General features: G+C 43.4%; 1 protein-coding gene across 4 annotated transcripts in view; it reads right to left on the bottom strand.

Moving 5' to 3' along the window:
• Positions 1 to 20,650, bottom strand: part of ADGRL3 (adhesion G protein-coupled receptor L3) — a 675,925-nt gene that overhangs the window by 360,026 nt on the left and 295,249 nt on the right. For all 4 annotated transcript variants that reach the window (XM_066612512.1, XM_066612511.1, XM_066612509.1 and 1 more), the window contains exon 4: positions 19,979 to 20,192. In XM_066612512.1, coding sequence (XP_066468609.1) covers positions 19,979 to 20,192 — 214 coding nt within the window. The remainder of the gene's footprint in view (positions 1 to 19,978; positions 20,193 to 20,650) is intronic.

Below are 20,650 nucleotides of genomic sequence, written 5' to 3'. Positions count from 1 at the left end.
GACTAGAATGAGTAGGCCAGCAAATTCACCAAGCACCAGCTGGGCTCACACTGGTCATTTGCAAGCAGGCAGGCTATAGCTGCTGCCAGTGGCGGACCTCCCCAGCCCTGAACCCCAGGACAAAGGTCCATGATGGTGCTGCCCCGCGGGATGCCACCGCCCCACTGTGCACAAATCTGCCCCTCCACTTACCTGGAGAGCACAGAGCTTGGTACGACTCCAGGATGCACTGGGGAAGCCTACTGAAGCTTCCCTGGGCAATTACTGTGCTTTTGGCAAACTGGAAGCACAGTTTCTGACCACGTCTGCACCTTCAAAAGGCTTCCTGCGAGGTCCTGGAGGCATGCCTCCATGCCCGGGGCATTTGCCCCATTCCATCAGTGGGAGGTCTGCTACTGACTGCTGCTTGGAGTGTGCACAATGTCCTCACCTGTGGGACAGCTGCTTCTGGTATGCGTGGAAGTGGGAGGACTTCTGCATTGGAGGGGCTGTCTCTGCACTGGTGTATGTGATGATACACTGGCAAATCTAAAGGATAGCCTTTAAATGCTTTGTTTCAGCAGGGCATGAAGACAAAGGGGTTAAAGATCTCCTTAACAGCTATTTTTCCTTGCTGAAAAGCTGGAAATTGAATTGAAAATGACAAGTTGTGGGCAATGAAATTTTCAGCAGCCATCAAAAAGGAACAGTCCCCTTCATGGGCATGATCAAAACAAGACTGATACATGTTGTCAAGCTTGGAATATTTTATGCAAGTTTTTCAAAAGAAGCGAAGCGGAGTGTTCCACATCAGCATTGTGTTGCTTGTCAGGAAATTTTTCACCCTTTGAGATCAAAGAATGGTAACAAACTTGCTCTGTGATTTCCATCCAATTCTTTCGTGGTGCCAAGTATTTCATTTTTTTCCCCCTGCTGATCCCACACAGTACATATTAAGTCACCTTGCAGAAACGTTGCTTTATGTGTCGAAGTGCTCAATAGCTCTCACACTGGGTCAAAAACCTGGTAACCTCCAATTAAAGTGCCCAGATATCTGTACGCCAGACTCTAGTGTTTTGGCCTGATTCCTTTCATGAAGAGCTCCCAGGCCAAATCTAGCTTGAATGCTGCCTTGCTGGTTGACCAGAGAGCCAAAGCTATCAACAGCCTGTATGCTGTTTGCTCACAAACAGCAGCTGAGTTTTCTGTCCAGATAAGAGACTTCTCCTCCCCCTTCACTCCTGAATACAGAAATAAAACCCTTCAGAAAGGAAAGCTCCCTGCAACACCAGCTGTGCTCTTACAGTTTAGACCAGTTGCTGCAGTTACCACCCCTAAGTTGGTATTAAGAGGAAGAATACCTTCTTCATTCTCATTTTCCACATCCAAAAGAAAGGGCGTTTATCCCCTGCTTTCTGATTTATTTATTTTTAAGTTTAGTGTGAACCCTCCCAGTCTCCATCAGATTGGCTCAGAAATAAGGCAAGCAATTTTTTCTGCAATAGGAAATACCCTGGCTTATTTCTGAGCCAATCCAAGAATGCCAACAATGGGAGGGACCTTTGGAGGTCAGCTAAGACAATCCCCGGCTCAGTGCAAGTATCTGCTTCCACAGCATCCCTCACCGGCCACCTGCAAGTTTCTTCTGTACCCCGGGCATGGATCTCCTGGTCCCCGAGACTTAAATTCATTTAAAGTGAAATTTAACTTTTAAATGATTCCTTACCATGATTCTTTACCTGTCTTGAGCCATGATTCCTCCCATCCTAATTGCACAACTTTTGTCAGGTTAGGCCACATTTCCAATGTGGAAGGAGACAGGTGCAAGATCAGAACTGAGCAGCTCTGCCTACTCTCTATTGGCTGCTACCACTTTTCCCATCTTCTCCATGTAATGTCCATGTAATGCTGCAGCAACTGTTACCCTGCACATGCCTGATCTCGTCTGATCTCAGAAGCTAAGCAGGGTCAGGGCTGGTTAGTGCTTGGATGGAAGACCGCCCAGGAATACCGGGTGCTGTAGGCTTATACCATAGTCTTTCGAGACTGAAGGTTGCCAACCAACCAACCAACCAACCATGTAATGTCATCTGCTTCCATGACCAGCTTCTTTTCTCTCAAAGCCTTTGAAGTTCTTTTTTCTCAAAGCCTTTGTGATATCTTTCACTCATCTCAGGTAATTCTGTGCTTAGGTCTTCCTCATGCTATCCTTGCGGGTCAGGCTATTCTTATGTAGAGTGCTAGCTGTCCCTGCTTCAACTTCCTGTACAGCAATACCTTGACTTTCATTTACTTTACTTTCATTGCTTTGCTTTTTCAAGTTGCTTTCAATTATAACCACATTTCAAATTTTGTCCATGCGCTTTCCTCTTTTCCTCTGATTTCGTCCATCCTTCCACAACTTTTCTTATACTTATTTGTCTTTTACTTCCATTTAGGTATGCACGCATTCGCATGTTACAATTATCTAGCAATAGTTAGATATTTAAGCTTTTCGCAGGTCAAAATAAATTTGCAAGCTAAATAAGGCTATGCTTTGACATTAATTCATTTTTTACTTTCCTCCATGCTGTCGTTCCTAACCAGACCAAAGTGTTAATACCAAAGTATTGCTCTATCATGCTTTTCTTGCTTCTCACCTTCTCAAAAAACTTTTTGTGCAGCCACCCTGATTTCTTTTTATGTCTCCCAACTTCTCTCATAGGAACTGCCTGCAATTGTGCTTTCAGTATCCTGCTTTTCAAATGATCACATCCTTCTTGGATTGTTTTTCAGAAGATCTACCATGGTAAACTGCTTATTTTTCCTCTGGGTCCATCAAAACCAGCTTTTATGAAATTCAGGACATGCATCAGACTACACTCAGTTTTCTCTTAATATCACAAAAAGAAATTCCAAAACTTCAGCCTAACCTCCCACCCAAGTAAGCCCCTCAACCCCCTGGCCCTTCTCCCAAATTCACTTCCTTGGTTTGAGCTGGCCTTGGCAGCAGTAATAACACACTAGCAATGGCAAGAGAAAGGAGTAGCAATTTTCATCCCTTCCCCTCTTAATGCCTGGAGCACTGCATTGCTGCACATGAGGTCCCAAGGTCTTAGTTGCTCTTAAGAACCTTAATTTCTGGATCACTTGATTCATGTGTAATAAAACATCAAAAATTTGGAGAAGTATACAATTGGCATGGAGTTATACCGAGTGAAATGTTGTGCCATTTTTGACTACTGGAAAGCCAATAACCACTCATTGCTTCATTTCTAAATTATTAGGTGCCAGGGTTCCAGGTCTACTTGAAAATCCTGCCCTCCAACCTGAGAGGCAGGATGTTCTAGTTGTTCAGGAGTTTGATCTGGAAGGTCCAGGTTAAAATCTCTGCTCAGTCATGAAGCTTCCTGGGTAAGCTTGGGTCAGTCAGTATCCCTCAGTCTCACCTACCTCACAGGGTTGTTGTGAGGACAAAAGGAGGGGAGGAACTATGTGCACTACCCTGAGCTCCTTGGATGAAGAGTGGCATAAAAATGTGAAAAATACCTGTGTGCTCAGCCTTTCTCTGAAGATCAGACTGATCTTTAGACTATAAATATCCAGCCTGTGAACTTGCTCTTTACATATTTACTGTGGCACCCAAGGAAGCTTCTGTTAAAGGTGTTACATGTTGGAGTCAGTTTTCTGCAAAACTCACACCTTGTAACAAACGAAAAAGTGAAAGGTAGCACATAATTTAGGTAACAGAGGCTGCAACTCTCAGAGGCTGCACACTTTCTTGCAAATATTCCTAAAAGGATGAGGTTGATTCTGTGTAAACATACACAGGACTGGGATGTATGAGTCTCAAATACGGCACAACACTGGGAGAAAAAGGAAAAGAACTAATGCGTGGGCTTCTGGTGGTAAATGTGATAACAGATTGAGGACCCAATCCTGAACAGCACGTGCCGACTTACCACTGTTGCAAACGTGCCATAAGGCATGTTTGCGGGCCCTAGCACCAGGCAAGCACTGGTGGTAGCCCAGCGCCAGCCAGCACTGCGCTACTGCTGGGCAGCTGCCAAAGCTCCTCCACTCAGCCGTGGCATGGACTGCGGAGCAGCGGAGAGGTAAGTGGAGGCGTGGGGGGGAGCTGGGAAGGAGGCGTTCTGGGGGGAGGGAGTGGGGAGGGAGGGAGGCGGGACTGGTGGAGAAAAACTCCACTGGATACAGAGCCTCTGTGTTGGGCTGCCGTACACCGAGGCTCCTGATTCACTGCCGACTTTTGTTTGGCAGTGAATCGAGTAGCCCCATTGCGGGGCTACTTGCTTTACCTGGGGGAAGGAGATGAAAGTCTCCTTCTCCCAAGAAGCCACCGGCGGCTACCCAGAGCGTGCAGGATGCGGCGGCAGCCATTTTCGGCACTGCTACAGCCCTGTGCCCCGGGCAGCTCAGGATTGGGCTGTCTGTCTTTCAAGGTCTCCGGTGTTCCAAGGTTTGCCATTTCTGTGCCAGGTTTGCTCCATCTGCTCCTCACTCACTTTCTTCTAACATGGACTTGAGGAAAGTCCAACTCGGTCAGCTGGTCAGTCTACAAAGGGGCACTTCACACAAACACAGTAACACAGGAGCCCCTCTTCATATGATGCAGTCCTGTGGGGCTGAGGTTCTGGCGAATGACACAATGGGCAGGACACCCTTTCTAACAATGCTCTCTGTGCTCTGTGTTGAACACAGAGCAACTTGCAAAAACCCATACTGTAAAAACAAAAACTGAATGCATAAACTGAATTCATGCACTCAGCAGAGACTAGCAGAAGAATTTGCAAAAACCAAAATGGAAATAAAAGCTTTCATTTGCTGGTAGAAACATTATGAGGGATGAAATGAAGAAGAAAGTGTGATTTCCTGGGGGAGGAGGAGGTTTCACAAGATGAGTAGCACAACAAACTGTCCTCCAAATCTCAGATCTGACTACAGTAAAGAATGGAATGTTGAAGGTAAGATGAAAGAAGTTAGGCAGAATCCAGGCCATTTAAAGCTTTCAAGGTGAGAATCAAAACCTTGAATTGAGCTTGGACACTAATAGACAACTCATGGTGCCAAGATGGGAGTCTCAAGATCTCTCCTCTAGACCAGGGGTGTCCAAACTTTTTGGCAAGAGGGCCACATCATCTCTCTGACACTGTGTCAGGGGCCAGGAAAAAAAAAAAGAATTTACATTTCAAATTTACATACATTTACACAAATCAATACATTAGAGATGGAACTTATATGAATAAATGAAGGTCTTGCCTATAAAAGGCCTTGCACAAAGCAAGGCCAGCCTTTCTTTCACTGCTGCTGCTGCATCACAGACATGAAACCACAAGCAGTGGAGGGAGCCCTTGTCCCACAGCTAATGCAGGAGGTTGAACAGTCACCCTCAAGCTGAGAGCAGTTGCACTGTGTCAGCACAGGCTCCAGCAAGTCTCTGGAGGGCCAGAGTCTCATTGAAGATTGAGTGCTCCCTGCAGGCCGGATTGGGAGTCCTCGAGGGCCGTAAGTGGTCCCCGGGCCGGGGTTTGGGCACCCCTGCTCTAGACAACAGTTGCATTCTCCACCAAGTGTTCAAACCGTCTTCAGGCATGTCCCCATGTATAGCATATTACAGTAAAGTAACCAATGTATTAAGATTGGAGTAGAAGCCCTGATCCAAGAAGAGTCCATTTACTAACCAAGTTCATAAAAGACAGATATGGTCACCAATGGCACAGTCATGTAGCTAGTTTAAAAATCAACGAGTAAAACAAAAAGAATGATATACAATTAGGAAGGAAGGGTATTACAAAAGGCCAGAAAAAATAATGATTGGTGAGTATCCCCCCCCCGGCCTTTTAAGAATAGCTATGGTGGAGTTTACAATAAGACAAACCAGTAATTAGGAAAGGGGAGAAACCGCATGTAATTTTTCTTGGAAGGATTCTAGCAGTTAAATGATGGTTTTACTATAGCATAATTTCTTATTTGTGTCTTAAAAACAGAAATGGAAGATGTTTGTCTAAAAAAAAATGGCAGAACTTAATTTCACATTTTGTAAAGGTTAAAAAGAAACATTGGCTTTTGAAAAAAGGTAAGACAATATGAAAGAAACAATGGAAGTCTAGGCCTGTCAAACATTTAAGTTATATTATTGGGCAAATTGACTAAATTGGGCTAGAATTTAATCTGAGACCAGGAATCAAAATAGAACAAAGTTACTGAAAGCTTAATTGCCAAGCCTTATTAAGGAGATACAAAAGGGAAGGATGAAAATCTCCTGGTAAGTTATGTATTGAATATCTAGGATAATAACATGTCCATCTCCAATGGCTGCAGTCATTTCTCACAGTATTTAACATGAAGGTCAGTTTAGTTGCATCCTGAGAAAATCATGTTTAAATTGTGGTTAAATAGGACCTAAGAAATTACATACAATTAGTATTCTGACAATAGTTTCTGAAATGCCCAGGGCCCCAAGGACCTTACGATATCAAATTTGACACAGAGTGGGTTTTTTTTTTTTTCCAACCCTGGAATTACTTTGTTAATTACTGGCAAGATAAGGGGTGCATGATTCAACTGACACAGCTTGTTTGTTTATACAGTACACTGAAATGATTCATACACATTTTAAGGAGAACTAACTGTAGATCTTGTTTTAAAATAAGTCCAACATTTTAAAACACAAGGATTTTATGTGACATCTAATTATATGGGCACATGATTGCCTGCATATTTAAGGTGAGTAGGGCTATTTTTTAAAGGCATTTTATAATAACTGAACATTCTGTTCATCATAACATCAAGTCAATCCAATGCCTAATAAAGGTTTCTGAAACTAAACATTAAGTCCATTTGGCGTATCCTTTGGAAATGTGACATGGAGGATCAATCCTGGAGGGGGTACAATCAGACCAAACTTCAGGAAATTCAGCTGGAGAATGGATGAGGTACAGCAGTTTAAAATTTCTGCTCTGAGCCAGATGCCTTTCACGCCCCCACCCCAGCCAATTCAGTATACAGACGCCTTTAAAAGGGGATTGGACGAGTTTCTGGAGGAAAAATCCATTATGGGGTACAAGCCATGATGTGTATGCGCAACCTCCTGATTTTAGGAATGGGTTAAGTCAGAATGCCAGATGTAGGGGAGAGCACCAGGATGAGGTCTCTTGTTATCTGGTGTGCTCCCTGGGGCATTTGGTGGGCCGCTGTGAGATACAGGAAGCTGGACTAGATGGGCCTATGGCCTGATCCAGTGGGGCTGTTCTTATGTTCTTATGTTCTTATGTTCTTATATATGTTGTCCTTTGGAAATTTACATTATGTAGAAACATCAAAGATATTGAAAGGTCTGCCATTCTGCTGGGCTCAAGAAAATTCACTGTGGGTTTGGGGTTTTTTTTAAAGAAAGTTATGAGGCTTAAACGTTCTCATTTTAAATCATTCTGGGCGCAATCCTAACCCCTTATGTCAGTACTTTCCAGCACTGGCATAGCGGTGCCAATGGGACATGTGCTGCATCCTGCAGTTGGGTGTCACTCACAGAGGCCTCCTCAATGTAAGGGAATGTTTGTTCCCTTACCTCAGAGCTGCATTGCCCTTATGTCAGTGCTGGAAAGCACTGACATAAGGGGTTAGGATTGTGCCCTCACTTAATGAAGGGTGCACATCTTAACCAGGCTTGTAGTGGGGACTTCCTCACATGCTCTGGAGGGAAAGCGCTGACTGCCGCAGGTGGAACATTCCAGGAGAGAGGGGGGACTACACTTGCTTTTCCAAGAGCCACCGTTTTCCAGTTCTCCCACAAGAACCTCTTCTGCCTGCTGCATTCTGACATTATCCACAGCATCCCACTGGAGAAGGGGGGAATCTATTGTTATTTTTTAATTATTTAAAAAAATAAAGTGTATGAGTAGAATGACCAAGGATGCTTGGGGTAAACAGGAGTGACTGTGATGCTTAAGCCATTTCTGTCCAACGTTGCATATACACAACAGGAACTAAGTGTGTACACCTTTGGACCAGGCAAAAATGGGTTAAAGAGGGGGAGTGGCACATGTGGCCTATTATCTGATCACTTTCCATTGCTTTCTATTGGTGATCTGCATCTCTGTTTACCTAGTATGGGAATTAAGGCGACCACCTTAAATTTCAGTTTCCACTTTTCTGGGGAATGGAAGTAAAAATGGAAAGGACTTAAAATGTCATCTTAAACGGAAGGTTTTTTTGATGTTTGAATTATTTATTGTAATGAAGCTGCTTAGAGTTGAGCTGTGAAAATTTTTTTCCCCCTCCTGGTTGGGAAATCTATGATGACAACATTTAGAGATAAGCACAAAGTTTCCCCCCTCCCATCCTGGAATCAATCTGCCTTGCCTGCCTTTTGCAGACTGAAGATGATATACAAACAAAAATGCATATGCTTATATATCTGTGCCTGAAAACGGAATCCAGGCGCCTATTTCCTTTAGGGAAAGAGAAAGTATTTCCAACAAGCTCAGAATGTAAATGGGATCCTGAAACGGCCCATTTTTTTTCTCTGCATGTTATCAACATACCACACATTTGAGAATCTCTCAGTACTTGTCCAACCTGAGGCTGCTCCCCAAGACAGGGGATTAAGAGTTAACTGTGGTACAAAACAGGTTGCATAATCAGGAGTTCCCATTCTGACACTAAGGAAATTAAATTAATGGAGATGTTATTCAGACACACATATGGAAAAGTGGAACTGAAATATCTTAATGTGATTAAAAATGAGAATTAATTTGGGCAAGCCTCAGAGTCATGAAAAACAGGTTTGATTGGCAGGCTTTTTTGGTAACACATTCATTCGTTTCAGGTTGCCAGAATCTGCTGCAAGAACTAGTCTTAGTTAATTTCTCCTTGTTGGGGAGGGGGGAACCCCAAAACAAATCCAGAAATTTTGATTGAACTTTAAAAACTGTAAATATTTCTGGATGGAACTACATACTATAAAGTATACGTATGACAAAGACGTCAAAGATATGTATAGAAATACCTTGGTACGAGGTAATTCAGTAAGGTTGACTGCTGACCTATATATCATTGTTACACTAGGGTGGGCAACTTTACATCCACAGTTGCTAAAAGCAGCGATATCCAAGACACCATGTGGAGATTTAACAAATATCCAAAAACATCCCCCCCAAATCAGAACACCCTACTGTAATAACATAAAGCTACATATTTCTCAAATGGATACACCATGCATCTATTTGCAACACAGTCCCCTTCTGAATGTGGATGAACCTAGAGGCAACTTAGTGATAGGCAAGAACAGGAAATACTATGGTAAAAATGTCCCCTCTTAACCCAAATCTAACAGAGGATAACCACAGCAGCTCCCACTCTCCCAAACCTTACCTGAAATACAAGGGCCCCCAGTAAGCTCATCATTTATCCAACAGCACTGATCTGGCAATGACTGTGTCAAGCTAAGGGAGTATGCACAAGCAAGACCCACCCCACCCCACTCTCTGGGAGCAGAGGATGCAGCAAAGGCTCCAAGCAGACTTAGTTCAAGCAGAAAGGACCACAGCCTCCTGTGATCTCATACATCTCCTAATATTTCTTGTATAGCCAGACCTGTTGTATCCCATACAGGAGATATTCTCGACTTAGAGGAAGGGTACACAGGTTCATGCCAAGACCACTTTCTTTGCTTTGAGACCAGCAAACAGTCACTATTTAGAAGGTTCAGCATTTTTTGAATGCCCCTCCCTCCTTGTTTCTTGAACAGGTCTTTGGTTAGACATTTGGGAACCACTGTATCCATCACCCAAGTTAGAGAGATGAGGCATTTCAATAGGCAGTGCAGATAGCCTCTTTTAACAGCTTCCCCTGTCCTGGGCAGATATCAGAGCCATAGATTTTTAAAGCCATTTAAGCCACTACCCTCTTTCCTGCAGTTTTGACATGTTTAGCACAGGGACTGCCAAGCCAAAATGACTGCAGCTGCAGAGGCAGTGCAACTGTCTGAACTGCTGCCAATTCTTTGATTAAACCACATGCGAGCCTTCATATTTGGATTAAACAAGAAAGGGGCTTGCAACAAAATGATGGAGCAGCCAACCAGCCCCTAAAATGAGTGATTTGTTTGTTTTTATTAATTGGACATATAGGACAACTCTAGTGCTTGCCCTACCTTTCCATATGTGGTTTTCCATTCATTTTATTCTCCCCCCTCTCTCTCTCTTCAGTCTTTTTCATTCTGGCCTTTTAGTCTTTATCCTGAGCTCTGGTTATTTTTCTTCAATTTTTCCTTCTCCTTTTGTATATTTTCTGTCTTGCTCACTCCATATTCCCCATTTTCTCTAATGGTAGCTCTCGGTCTGTTTGCATTCCCTCACACCTTGCCCTTCTCCCTGGGCCTGTCCAATCTGTTCTTTGTTACTTGTTTCTGTCTTGTCAGAGTAAACATGCCACGGATCAAACTGCTGGCGCTTGATGGGCAGGCCTGGTTCAAGCTGAAGTGTTTCCCAAAAGCAGAGCCCATCTTTTCCACCTCTCCTTTTCTTGCAGTGCCTGACCCACCCCCACTGCCTCCTCCTTGCTACCTCACCACTTCTTCAACAAAGGCCAGGGTGACAGCCAGGGTGCTAATTCTAAGTTATTACCTACACTCAGGCACCTCCCTTTTGTCTTATGGGTGGTCCCATTTTGGCAGCAAATGTATTGGCATCAAAGACTTCAGCATTATATTAATAGATATAACCACTCTTTTCTATCAGTGGTTCTCAATGTCTTCATGTAAAAATCATGATCATGTGTATGTTCCATTTCTTCCTTACATGTTTTCCTGGTGTCTTCACTCTTTTTTTCCTCCTCCATATGGGGCATTTTCTTATCCCTTTCCATGTTGGCATTTTCTGCCCTTGCATCTCTCTTATGTAAACGTAGCAGACATTAACTTAGGAGAACCTTTCATGGCTAAAGAGAACTGCTTAAAGAACAGGAAGTAGAAATAAATGGGAAATTTACACAGCAGGAGAAAGTAAGAAATGAGATTTCCAAAGATCTCTCATGGTGCTTTTTAACTTGTTTATAAATTATCTGGAGTTAGAGGGCAAGAAGCAAGGTGACAAAGCAGCTTTGCAGATGGCACGAAACGTTTTGGGGTGGTAAAAACCAAGGCAGGCTCTGAAATGCTCCTAAAGGACCTCTCCAGACTAAGAGCCTGGGAAAGCAAACAGCAAAAATTATGCCCTGTCCTTCTGCACCTACAGGCATCACCAGGGCAATCACAATAAAAAAAATATTAGGACAATTATAAATAAATAAAAGGCTAGAAAGCTAGCTAGAAGGCCCATAGCCAGGGAGACAGACCAGGGACAGACTGCACTTGCTCCCGGTGTGGAAGGGATTGTCACTCCCGGATTTGCCTTTTCAGCCACACTAGACTCTGTGCCAGAACCACCTTTCAGAGCGCGATACCATAGTCTTTCGAGACTGAAGGTTGCCAATACAATAGAAAACATTGCAAATTAGCAATGTATTGTAAACCAAAATCCAGCCCAAGTAAGGGCACAATCCTAATCCCTTATGTCAGCGCTTTCCAGCACTGATGTAAAGGCAGTGCAGCTCTGAGGTAAGGGAACAAACATTCCCTTCCTTTGAGGAGGTCTCCGTGAGTGACATCCAACTGCAGGATGCAGCACAGGTCCCATGGGCACCGCTATGCCAGTGCTGGGAAGCAGTGACAAAAGGGGTTAGGATTGCGCCCTTAGTGAGTTGTCTGAAATGTTTAAGAATGCTAAGTGACTGAGCTATCCAGGTCTCATGAAGCAGGGAGTTCCCTTGCTTAGATGCTGCTACTGAGAATGCCCTGCCCTTTGCTCCTATGGATTAACAGCAGCACAATCCTAACTCCAAGTTGAGCTGGTGTGGTTTTCCCTGTGCCAGTTCAGAATGTTGCAAGCATGCCTTAAAGCACATTTGCATCTAACTGGGAGTTGGCTGGGCTGGTGCCAGCTTGGTAGAGCTGCATCTGAACCCTGAACCAGCCAGGAGAGAGGAGAGGGTGGCAGGAAGGCATTTTGGAGTAGGGAGCGAGTGTTTCTGGGCAGGAGGAGAGTGGAGGATCGGGCCAAGGAGGGGATGGGATCGGTGGTGGCAACACACGCTACATCCAAGTCCCTGGGCTGGGCCACCCTAACACAGGACTTCCCAGATTTGCACCAGCTATATAACTGGTGTAGATCCAAGAAGCCCAATGGGATGGCTGGCACGTTACTTGGGTAAGGGGAAGTATAATCCCCAGCCTGGCCCTCTGCTCAACAGCCTGAACCTAGCATTCCAGCCCCACAGTCATTCCTACCAATGCTTCCTATCACATGTATCTTTCTAGAATCACAGCATGGTTAGCTTGGCCAGTCACTCACCTGGAAGAAACCATTGCTCTCCCCAGGCAAAAGTTTCTAATTGCAAGGCCAGAAGGTCTAAGCACCATAAGGTTAAATAGCTCACAATTACCAGCCAAGGTGGTAAATATCCTGTTCACTTCCCCCCTCCCCCCAACCAGATTACTTAACATCCCCTCCCCAGCTCTGGTACTCTACACATTTCAACCTTTGCTTAGCTGTTAAACAAACAACTGCTGTGTGTTCTTGCACCCAGCCATGGCAGACGGTGCAGCACACCTCCTTCAGAAGGCAAAATGAAGTGTCAATGATATCTCTTCCTCCTCTGAAGTGTTCCTCCACAGCTATTAATTAGCAGCCAATGTGTTCAGTGTGCCTCAAATGTTCAGCAGAAACGATGACAGAAGCAGCCTCAACATTTCTCCCACCATACAGGCAGGGAAAGTGCCCTGAACTCATACAAGGATATGGAATTTCATTCCTTAGGCAAGAAATTGGCTTTCTCTGGCCCTGTCAACCAGAATCAGACCAGGGTTGGGGTGGGGTGGAAAGATGCGCAGTTCGTTGGTTGCTCTTTCCACAATCACAACTCTAAGTGATGGGGGCCGACATCCAGTGGGGGGGGGGGAAGGACTTCAGAGAACATTCCCATTGGCCATTAGAAACAAGAACATAAGAAGAACCCTGCTGGATCAGGCCAAAGGCCCATCTAGTCCAGCTTCCTGTGCCTCACCGGAAGATGGTCCAGTAGACGCTTCCGGGAACAAGTAAGACAACAATAAGACAACAGGATAACTTCATCCTGTTGCTACTCACTTGCATTTGCTATTCTGAGTAGCCCAACCAGGAAGTTGCATATAACCTTTTCCCAAGAAGTGGAATGTTTCTTTCCAAGAATGCGTTGAAAGTAATCACAAACAATAACAAGAGGTGTTTGTTTCTGGTGGGCAAGTTAAGATTGCAGCCTAAGGGCCCAATCCTATCCAACTTTCCAGTTCCAGTATTGCCACAATGCAGCCCTGTGGTAAGGGAAAACATGTACCCCATACCTTGAGAAAGCCCCAGTGACTGCCCCTCCACCACAGGATGCAGTGCACACCCCACTGGCACGTCTGCACCATTACTGAAATACTGGATAGGATGGGGCTCTAAGTCTTACTGAACACAGTGGAGTTGCTTCTGAGTAAAGTAAATAACATTGTTTTCAAACACCTCTAACAATTTGTCACTCAGTCCTTATTCGTTTAAGCCACGAGTCACAACAAAATGGCTGATGAAGGCAAACAAATAGGCAGCGTATACAAGCATTACTTGCCATTAAAACAACCCACAAACGGCCTGTTGTTGGTATGGCTAGGGATGCCACGCCATTTTTTGATCACCCACTCAGCTGCACAAGAGGACTCAATCAGACTGCATCATCACCCATGCCAGAAAAAGCTCTCCCCCTCCTGTCAAGGCCAGTCACATTCTGGGGAACAGTAACCAAGGTCCCTTTGTTAATTAATAAAATTTTAACACTTTTTCATTTAATATATTCTTGCAAAATACAAGTTTGTCAAAGTGATGCTTAAGAAAGTGACAAGACACTTTTATCAAGTGCATTTTCTGAATCCAGGGAGAGAAAGTCCTTCATTATAGACTCCTTGAGAAGTGACTGGCCTTTGCAGAGTGACAGAAGCTGACAGCACAATCAGAGGTGTCACTGTGGTATGCATCATCTTGTGCGAGAGCTCCTTAAATCACCCCCATGATGGACTAACTCCTGTACCAGATCATAAAAAATAAGTTACAACAACATATTCACAGCCTAAATGCAGTAGCATCACTAGGGTTGGTGTAATTACCCCTGCTAATTGGGTAAGAGGCACTTTTTCAAGTGGGTGCTCCTTTTTTTAGCAGGGGGAGAGTAACTGGCCCACCTCACCCCAGCACTGTCTGTTCTAGTGGCTGTCTGCTGGTATTCATTTGCATCTTTTTAGATTGTGAGCCCTTTTAGGACAGGGAGCCATTTAGTTATTTGATTTTTCTCTGTAAACCGCTTTGTGAACTTTTAGTTGAAAAGCGGTATATAAATACTGTTAATAATTAATAATAATCCCCACCCCTTCAAAAAAACCAGTGGCCAACTTAACGACACTTACAAAATTGAATAAAAGTATTAGCTCTGATACATGGCAATGAGAGCTAATTCATACTAATACGTTATTGGTTCCCCAATGTGTCATAACAACACCACACTGGCTCTTGGAACAATCAGTCTCATTGACCAGTTTTGAGTTAAAGAAATCTATTTTTTACCGCATAAGGCAGTTGTGTTTTCCATTTCTGGTTATTTGGCTATAACTTTTGATTTTTGTTGGCATCCTTCAGTCTCGGAAGACAATGGTATTGCGCTCTGAATGGTGGTTCTGAAACAGTGTCCTCTCCAGTACGCAAAGCCTGGGTAAAGTAGATATGGAAGACAGACTGTTACCCATGCAGCAAATCCCCCCTCTCCATGTCACTGAAATGGTCCGATGGAAAGGCAGAAGCCAATACGGTTGGTTCCAGCGGCGTCGCAGGAGTTGCCAGCACGTGACTGTGTTCAGCCATGAACGGCCTCAGGGACTCCGGCTCTGGATTTTGCCTCGAGGTCGACTCCTGAAGCCTTTTCCATAACTGGATGTAGCCACAAGGCAGTGGAGGTTTGGGATCAGAGTTTTCCTTCTCTCAGATGAGTTGCCTTCCCAGGCAAGTCCCATCTACCCGGTGGCTATTTAGTCGCTTCTTACGACAAGTACAGCCAAACTGAGGGCCTATTCTTATCCCCCAGCCCCCAGGGGTAACTTCTGATAGAATACAGACATTTCAATGTTGTTTATGTCATTACATTCTGCATTAAATTATCCATTGAATGATATATACATGATGATATTTTTCAAAAATTCCAAGGTTTTTCCAATTTTGGTCAGTAGGGGTGTCACCCCCCCATGTACGTCACCTGGTATGGCCTGCACACCCTAGGGATGCCACTGAGCATAATCCAATCAGGCTAGTTCAACAGAAGAAACAGAGTTCGGCTGTCATAAATGGTCATATGGCAGCAAGCAGAGCATGCCACCGGTAACTGTTTTAGAGCCACAGTTGCAAATAGCAACCCTTCCGGAGAAGGCAAGTTGGTGCAGGGAGCAGATTGTGGGCAGGGAGGGAGTGGCTCCAATGGCAATGGTGCATGTTGGATCTTGCCCCTGCTTTTGAAAATCACCCCACCCCTTTTCTCTCCTCAAACATATGCCACCAAAATAGGCGGTATACATCAGAGGAAACACACGGGTGGAACAAGGGCTTATGTGAAGGTAAGTAAAAAACATTTTTACATTCCTTCCATTTGCCTCCCCATTCCCCTTCCTGCAACAGTATATGGCATGCACCTTGTTGGTGGAGCTGCATCAGTGCTGATGCCAGGGGATAGGATTGGGGCCTAAGTATACCAGCAATCTAATATTATCTGTCCCCTGACACCCTTGAATAAAGCATAGCTGGCCGTGGATCACTATATTAGAGATGGCTTTCTGTAATCTATTGGCCAGAACTGTGGTAAGGATCTTAGAATCTACACTGATCAGGTAAATAGGGTGGTAACTAGCACAGCTCAAGGGACTTTTTCAGGTTTAGCAGGACAGAAATGGCTTTAAAACAGAAGGAAGTATATCAGAATAAACCTAGAAAGGTTTGGGGTTAAAAGATAAGCAAAATGTTTCTACTATTTTACCCACCAAGATCGGGTGGTTTAGAATTATTCCGTTGCTTAAGAGTTCATTTTAGTTTATTTCATTTGCAGGAGTTGGTAAAGGAAAGATCTCTGATTGCCAGGAAGCTGTGGCATAGGAAGTAGTTTGAAAAAAATCTGACATTTCCCTTTGGGGTTCAGGCTCTGCTGAAGGTAAATTTGAATAAAAATACAGAAATGGCTACTTAATTGCCATTGGTGCAGTGTGACCATGATTATTTGCATCACAAATAGAAGGGGTCAAATTCCTTGAATGCTACTGCTTGCAAGGAAGAACCAGCTGTCCCCTTTCCCAATAGTGCTGGCAGGTAGAGATCAGCACAGATTCTGCTTTCAAGAAGTTAGGCTTATTCACACTGGGCCTGAGAGAGCTGTTGGCAAAGCTAAAGATTGATAGAGCAGCTAATTTGCAGATCTTTTGCCTGCTTCTCCAGGTTAAGACTGACTATGTCTTGAGACTTTTTTTTTCATATCTATAACACAGCATCTTATGTAAGCTTTGTGGGTGCTCAGACTATGGTTTCAGAGGAAACTGAATCCTGATTGTTCAAAGGAATCTGTCAACTTGTATTTCACTGGTGAAAGGAAACTCAAGTCAGGAGGGAGGGAAGTAATCAATTGGCACCTTTTAGCCTCATGTGCCCAGAAATCCAACTACAATGTCAGAGTCATGGGTGCATGGCCAGATAGGGCAGTGGTGTGTCTCTCTAGTCTTTTTTGGACCTGCCTCAGAATGAAGTTTGAGAGCAGACTGGCAGAAGGGCAAAGCTAGCTCTGAGCCTCACTTATGAGTCTGACTCCCATCGTCTCTTCTGCTGTAATATCAGTACACATGGCTTCAGCAACTACAAGCATACAGCAGTCTGCGCTAAATTTTGAATGGGGAGAAGAGGGGAAAGGCAAAACAGCAGCAGCAGCTACATTTTGAATGAAGACAAGGCAATGGCTGATATGGTAGTGGATCAGGGGAGGCAGTGAGCCCACGTGCCACCATGGCTCTTGGCGGCTGCCCAAAGGTGCCAACGCAACACTGGCCCTGCAAACCCAAGCTTAATTCAAGTACGGTATTTTGTTGCAACAAGCAAGATCCGTGGCACTTTAAAAGCCAGCTATTGTGGCATGTGTCTTCATGAGCTACAGGCTCCAACAAATGCACACTGGTGTACTTATATGAAATGAAATTGTCTTCCTGCAGGAAGCTTCTTAGGACTTCTTTAAAAACTTCTGGGGGAGGGTGGGAAATCTTACAATCTACAACCCACAGTGAGACAATCCCCAAAAAATACAATATATTATAAAGCAATATAGTGTGTGTTTGCATGGTACTATATCCTGTGTATAAGTGGTACTGATTTAGTTTTGACTAGAACATGTTTTCTAAACAGCTTTTCATTTCCAGAAAAGTCACATATTAAAATGCACGTTAATCTGAAAGTTCGTGTCAACTAAATGATGCAGAAATAACTGAAAAACCTCAGTAGCAAGCACCATTTTGTACACACAGGGTATGGATGCTTCAAAAGGGAAAACTGCAAAGCCAGATACACATTGGTTACTGTGTTCCTATAACAGCAGACTCAGGTCTTTGGACTCATCCAATGCAGCCAAAACAGGACCACCACCACCAAACAACAGAAAGTTTCTGGGTACTTGCTGAGTTTCAGAGATTTGCAGACGTTAAGAACTTGGAAAAACAAAATCCTCAAAGGAGGCAAAAATGTCTGAAGCCACTTTGCTTCCTGTGGAGTCTAAGGGTTAAAGAGAGATAGTCTAGATTCCTAGAGAGGCTTCACAGTGCTTGGATCATTCATGTTCATAGTGGGCCCGAAATCAGGTTGGAGTTCAGTAGGATGAGTACGTTCACCTTGAGTAGCACAGTGCATTCATAATGCACAGAAAAGCTGACAGTGTAAAAGTAAGAGGAGACTGTTTCCATTAGAATAAATCTCGCAATGGTTCATCTATAAAATGATTAATCTGGGATGAGAACAGCGTAGGCAAGTGCTTATACTGAAAGTGTATTTAGAATTACTGCTTTTTGTCCATTTAAATGTCTAACACCATTGAAATAAGGATTAAAAATAAAATAGAAAAAATTGCAGCCTTGTGTTTATTGTGCTTTTCTAATCATTTACTTTAACAGACAAAAATTCTAGACAGTTTCCAAAGGTTTCTGCTTTCTGGGACTTTATGTTTATTGTGCTTTTCTAATCATTTACTTTAACAGAAAAAAATTCTAGACAGTTTCCAAAGGTTTCTGCCTTCTGGGGCAACAGAAGCCCGTAAAATACACCAAACGTTTCATGGAAGAATCCTGAACTTTGTTAATATCAATGACAACTTTGTCCTCTGCATAACCAGCAATATTCATACTGTTCCATATGCATTCCAAAGTTGATCCTTTACATACAATTTTTTTTGTCCAGTGGGTGGTAGCTATGGCACACAAAGGATATAGAGTTGGAAGGTGGCTACAGAATCATTGAGTCCAACTCCCTGCTAATGCAGACTGTTCACAGCTACAATAGGTCAATATCCAGCTTCTGCTTATAGACCTCCAATGATGGGAAACTCAACTTTCCAAGGCAGACTGTTTTACTTTTGAACAGTACGCACTATCAGGAGGTTCTTGCTAATGTTTAGTCAAAACACTTCATGTAGTAAAATCGTACATTACCCTTGTGGTAACGTAAACCCATTTGTCAGAGACCTGAGCAAATGAGAACAAATCTGCTCCATCTTCCACATGACAACCACGCAGGTATTTGTAGACAGTTATCATGTCACATCTTAACCATATCTTCTCCAAACTAAACACACACAACCATAAGACATGGTCTCCAACCCCTAACCATCCTAGTCACCAGCTTATCCAAAAAGTCAATGAACGTTGAGAAAGAAGTACTATCTAGGCAGAGTAGAGCAGTGCATCTGGGTTTCAGCTGGTGAGATGGGACCCATATGTGGGTCACACACAACCCAATCTCAGGTAAATCACAACCAGTACCACCATACTCTGTGGTGGTACCATTTTGACCTTTTAAAAAAAAAATAGTTATTAAGAAAAGGAGGTGAAAATGCAGAGCAGAAAAAAAAGGATAGATAAAAACAAGTGTGGTGAAAAATCCAATGGGCATCATGATTTAGGAATATGATTTAGATTCTGGTTTGAATCTAGCTTCCAGGATGAACTTACAAGGTGGCCTTCGGCTCTCTTAGCTTTCCATCTTCAACATGGGCACAAGGGCTGCCGTAAAGATTACTAATGGCCCAATCCTATAGAGTCTGGACATTACTGGAGTAACAGTTAACACCAGTCATAAAAGGTGCCCCAGCAGCGTGCTTAGTTAACCTATAATGCCTATATTGGATGTCATGTTCAACTGCCACTACCAAAAACAGTATGCAAGAAAAAAAGATCAACTTTCTGAAAATTGGGACATTTGCCATCCCCAGAAGAGTGCTCTGAAATACATGTCCCAGCTGAAACAGATGATTGGCAGTTTCAGTGGGGTACACAGTGGAGGAAAAAGATTCCCCCCCAAGGATTAGTGGGTAAGAGGAGCTTCAGGAGTGGGGAGAGGCAGGGAAAGCAAATTGGCAAGTAGAGGGACAAAAAAGTGCTTGAGGAGGAAGCAGCTAAATAGACAAATTTGGCCTCCAGGTTTCCAATACAACCAATATTAGGTTTTCCCGTTTGCAATGATACAATGGAATGATCTGAGCACTGTGCCATCTCCAAAGCATGACTGAAATGGCAGATGCTGAGTGTCTGCATAATCGCATACAAACAGAGAAGTTCACAAATAGCAAGTGAGATTAAAACAAAATCCATCATGCAAGAATGTCAAAAACCTACCTTTGAGTCATAATCTTATAGGCATCTGGCAGATAACAACGGATATTCTCCATCTGAGCAGGATCAGAGTCGCAGATTTTATCATCCGTCCTACCATAGTTGGCACTTTCAATCATGATAACATCTGTTCCCGGGCAACGCAGTTCTATTGGGTAGCTTTCACAGGATAGTTCTCTCCGGACCACTGCCATGGGAACAGGAGCACGACTGAAAGCTGTGGATAGAAAAGTAATACTTGGTTTCTAATACCGACAGCAGGACTCAAAGCAGCGTTTTTGTTTCAAAACATGGATCAGGACCATTCTGAGAAGTTTTAATTAAGCATCATCATTAAAAAAGGGAAAAAAAATATTAAACAGCCTGCAGAACATCTATACTCTATATGCTGTAAAAAGAGGTGGAAGAAAATGGTGATCATGAAATAAAAACACACAACACTGCTTTCTGCATTTCTCATTCTTGTAAAAACAAAAAGAAAGAACAAACAAAACCTATGAAAAAAATAAAGCAATTTTATTTGAGATTTATCTATTATTTAAGCGCAGAGGATTGCATGGGTAATGAGTGTGGCTGCATCTGCTGACACTACACCACCTGTATAGTGTATAACTAGTACAATTTTAAAGCAATTACAATTTATAATTATGATGTAAGTTTTGAATAAACACACAT

Source organism: Tiliqua scincoides, chromosome 2, assembly GCF_035046505.1.
Source record: "Tiliqua scincoides isolate rTilSci1 chromosome 2, rTilSci1.hap2, whole genome shotgun sequence".
NCBI classification, from domain to species: Eukaryota; Metazoa; Chordata; class Lepidosauria; order Squamata; family Scincidae; genus Tiliqua; species Tiliqua scincoides.
This window is presented reverse-complemented; position numbering and strand designations above follow the sequence as displayed.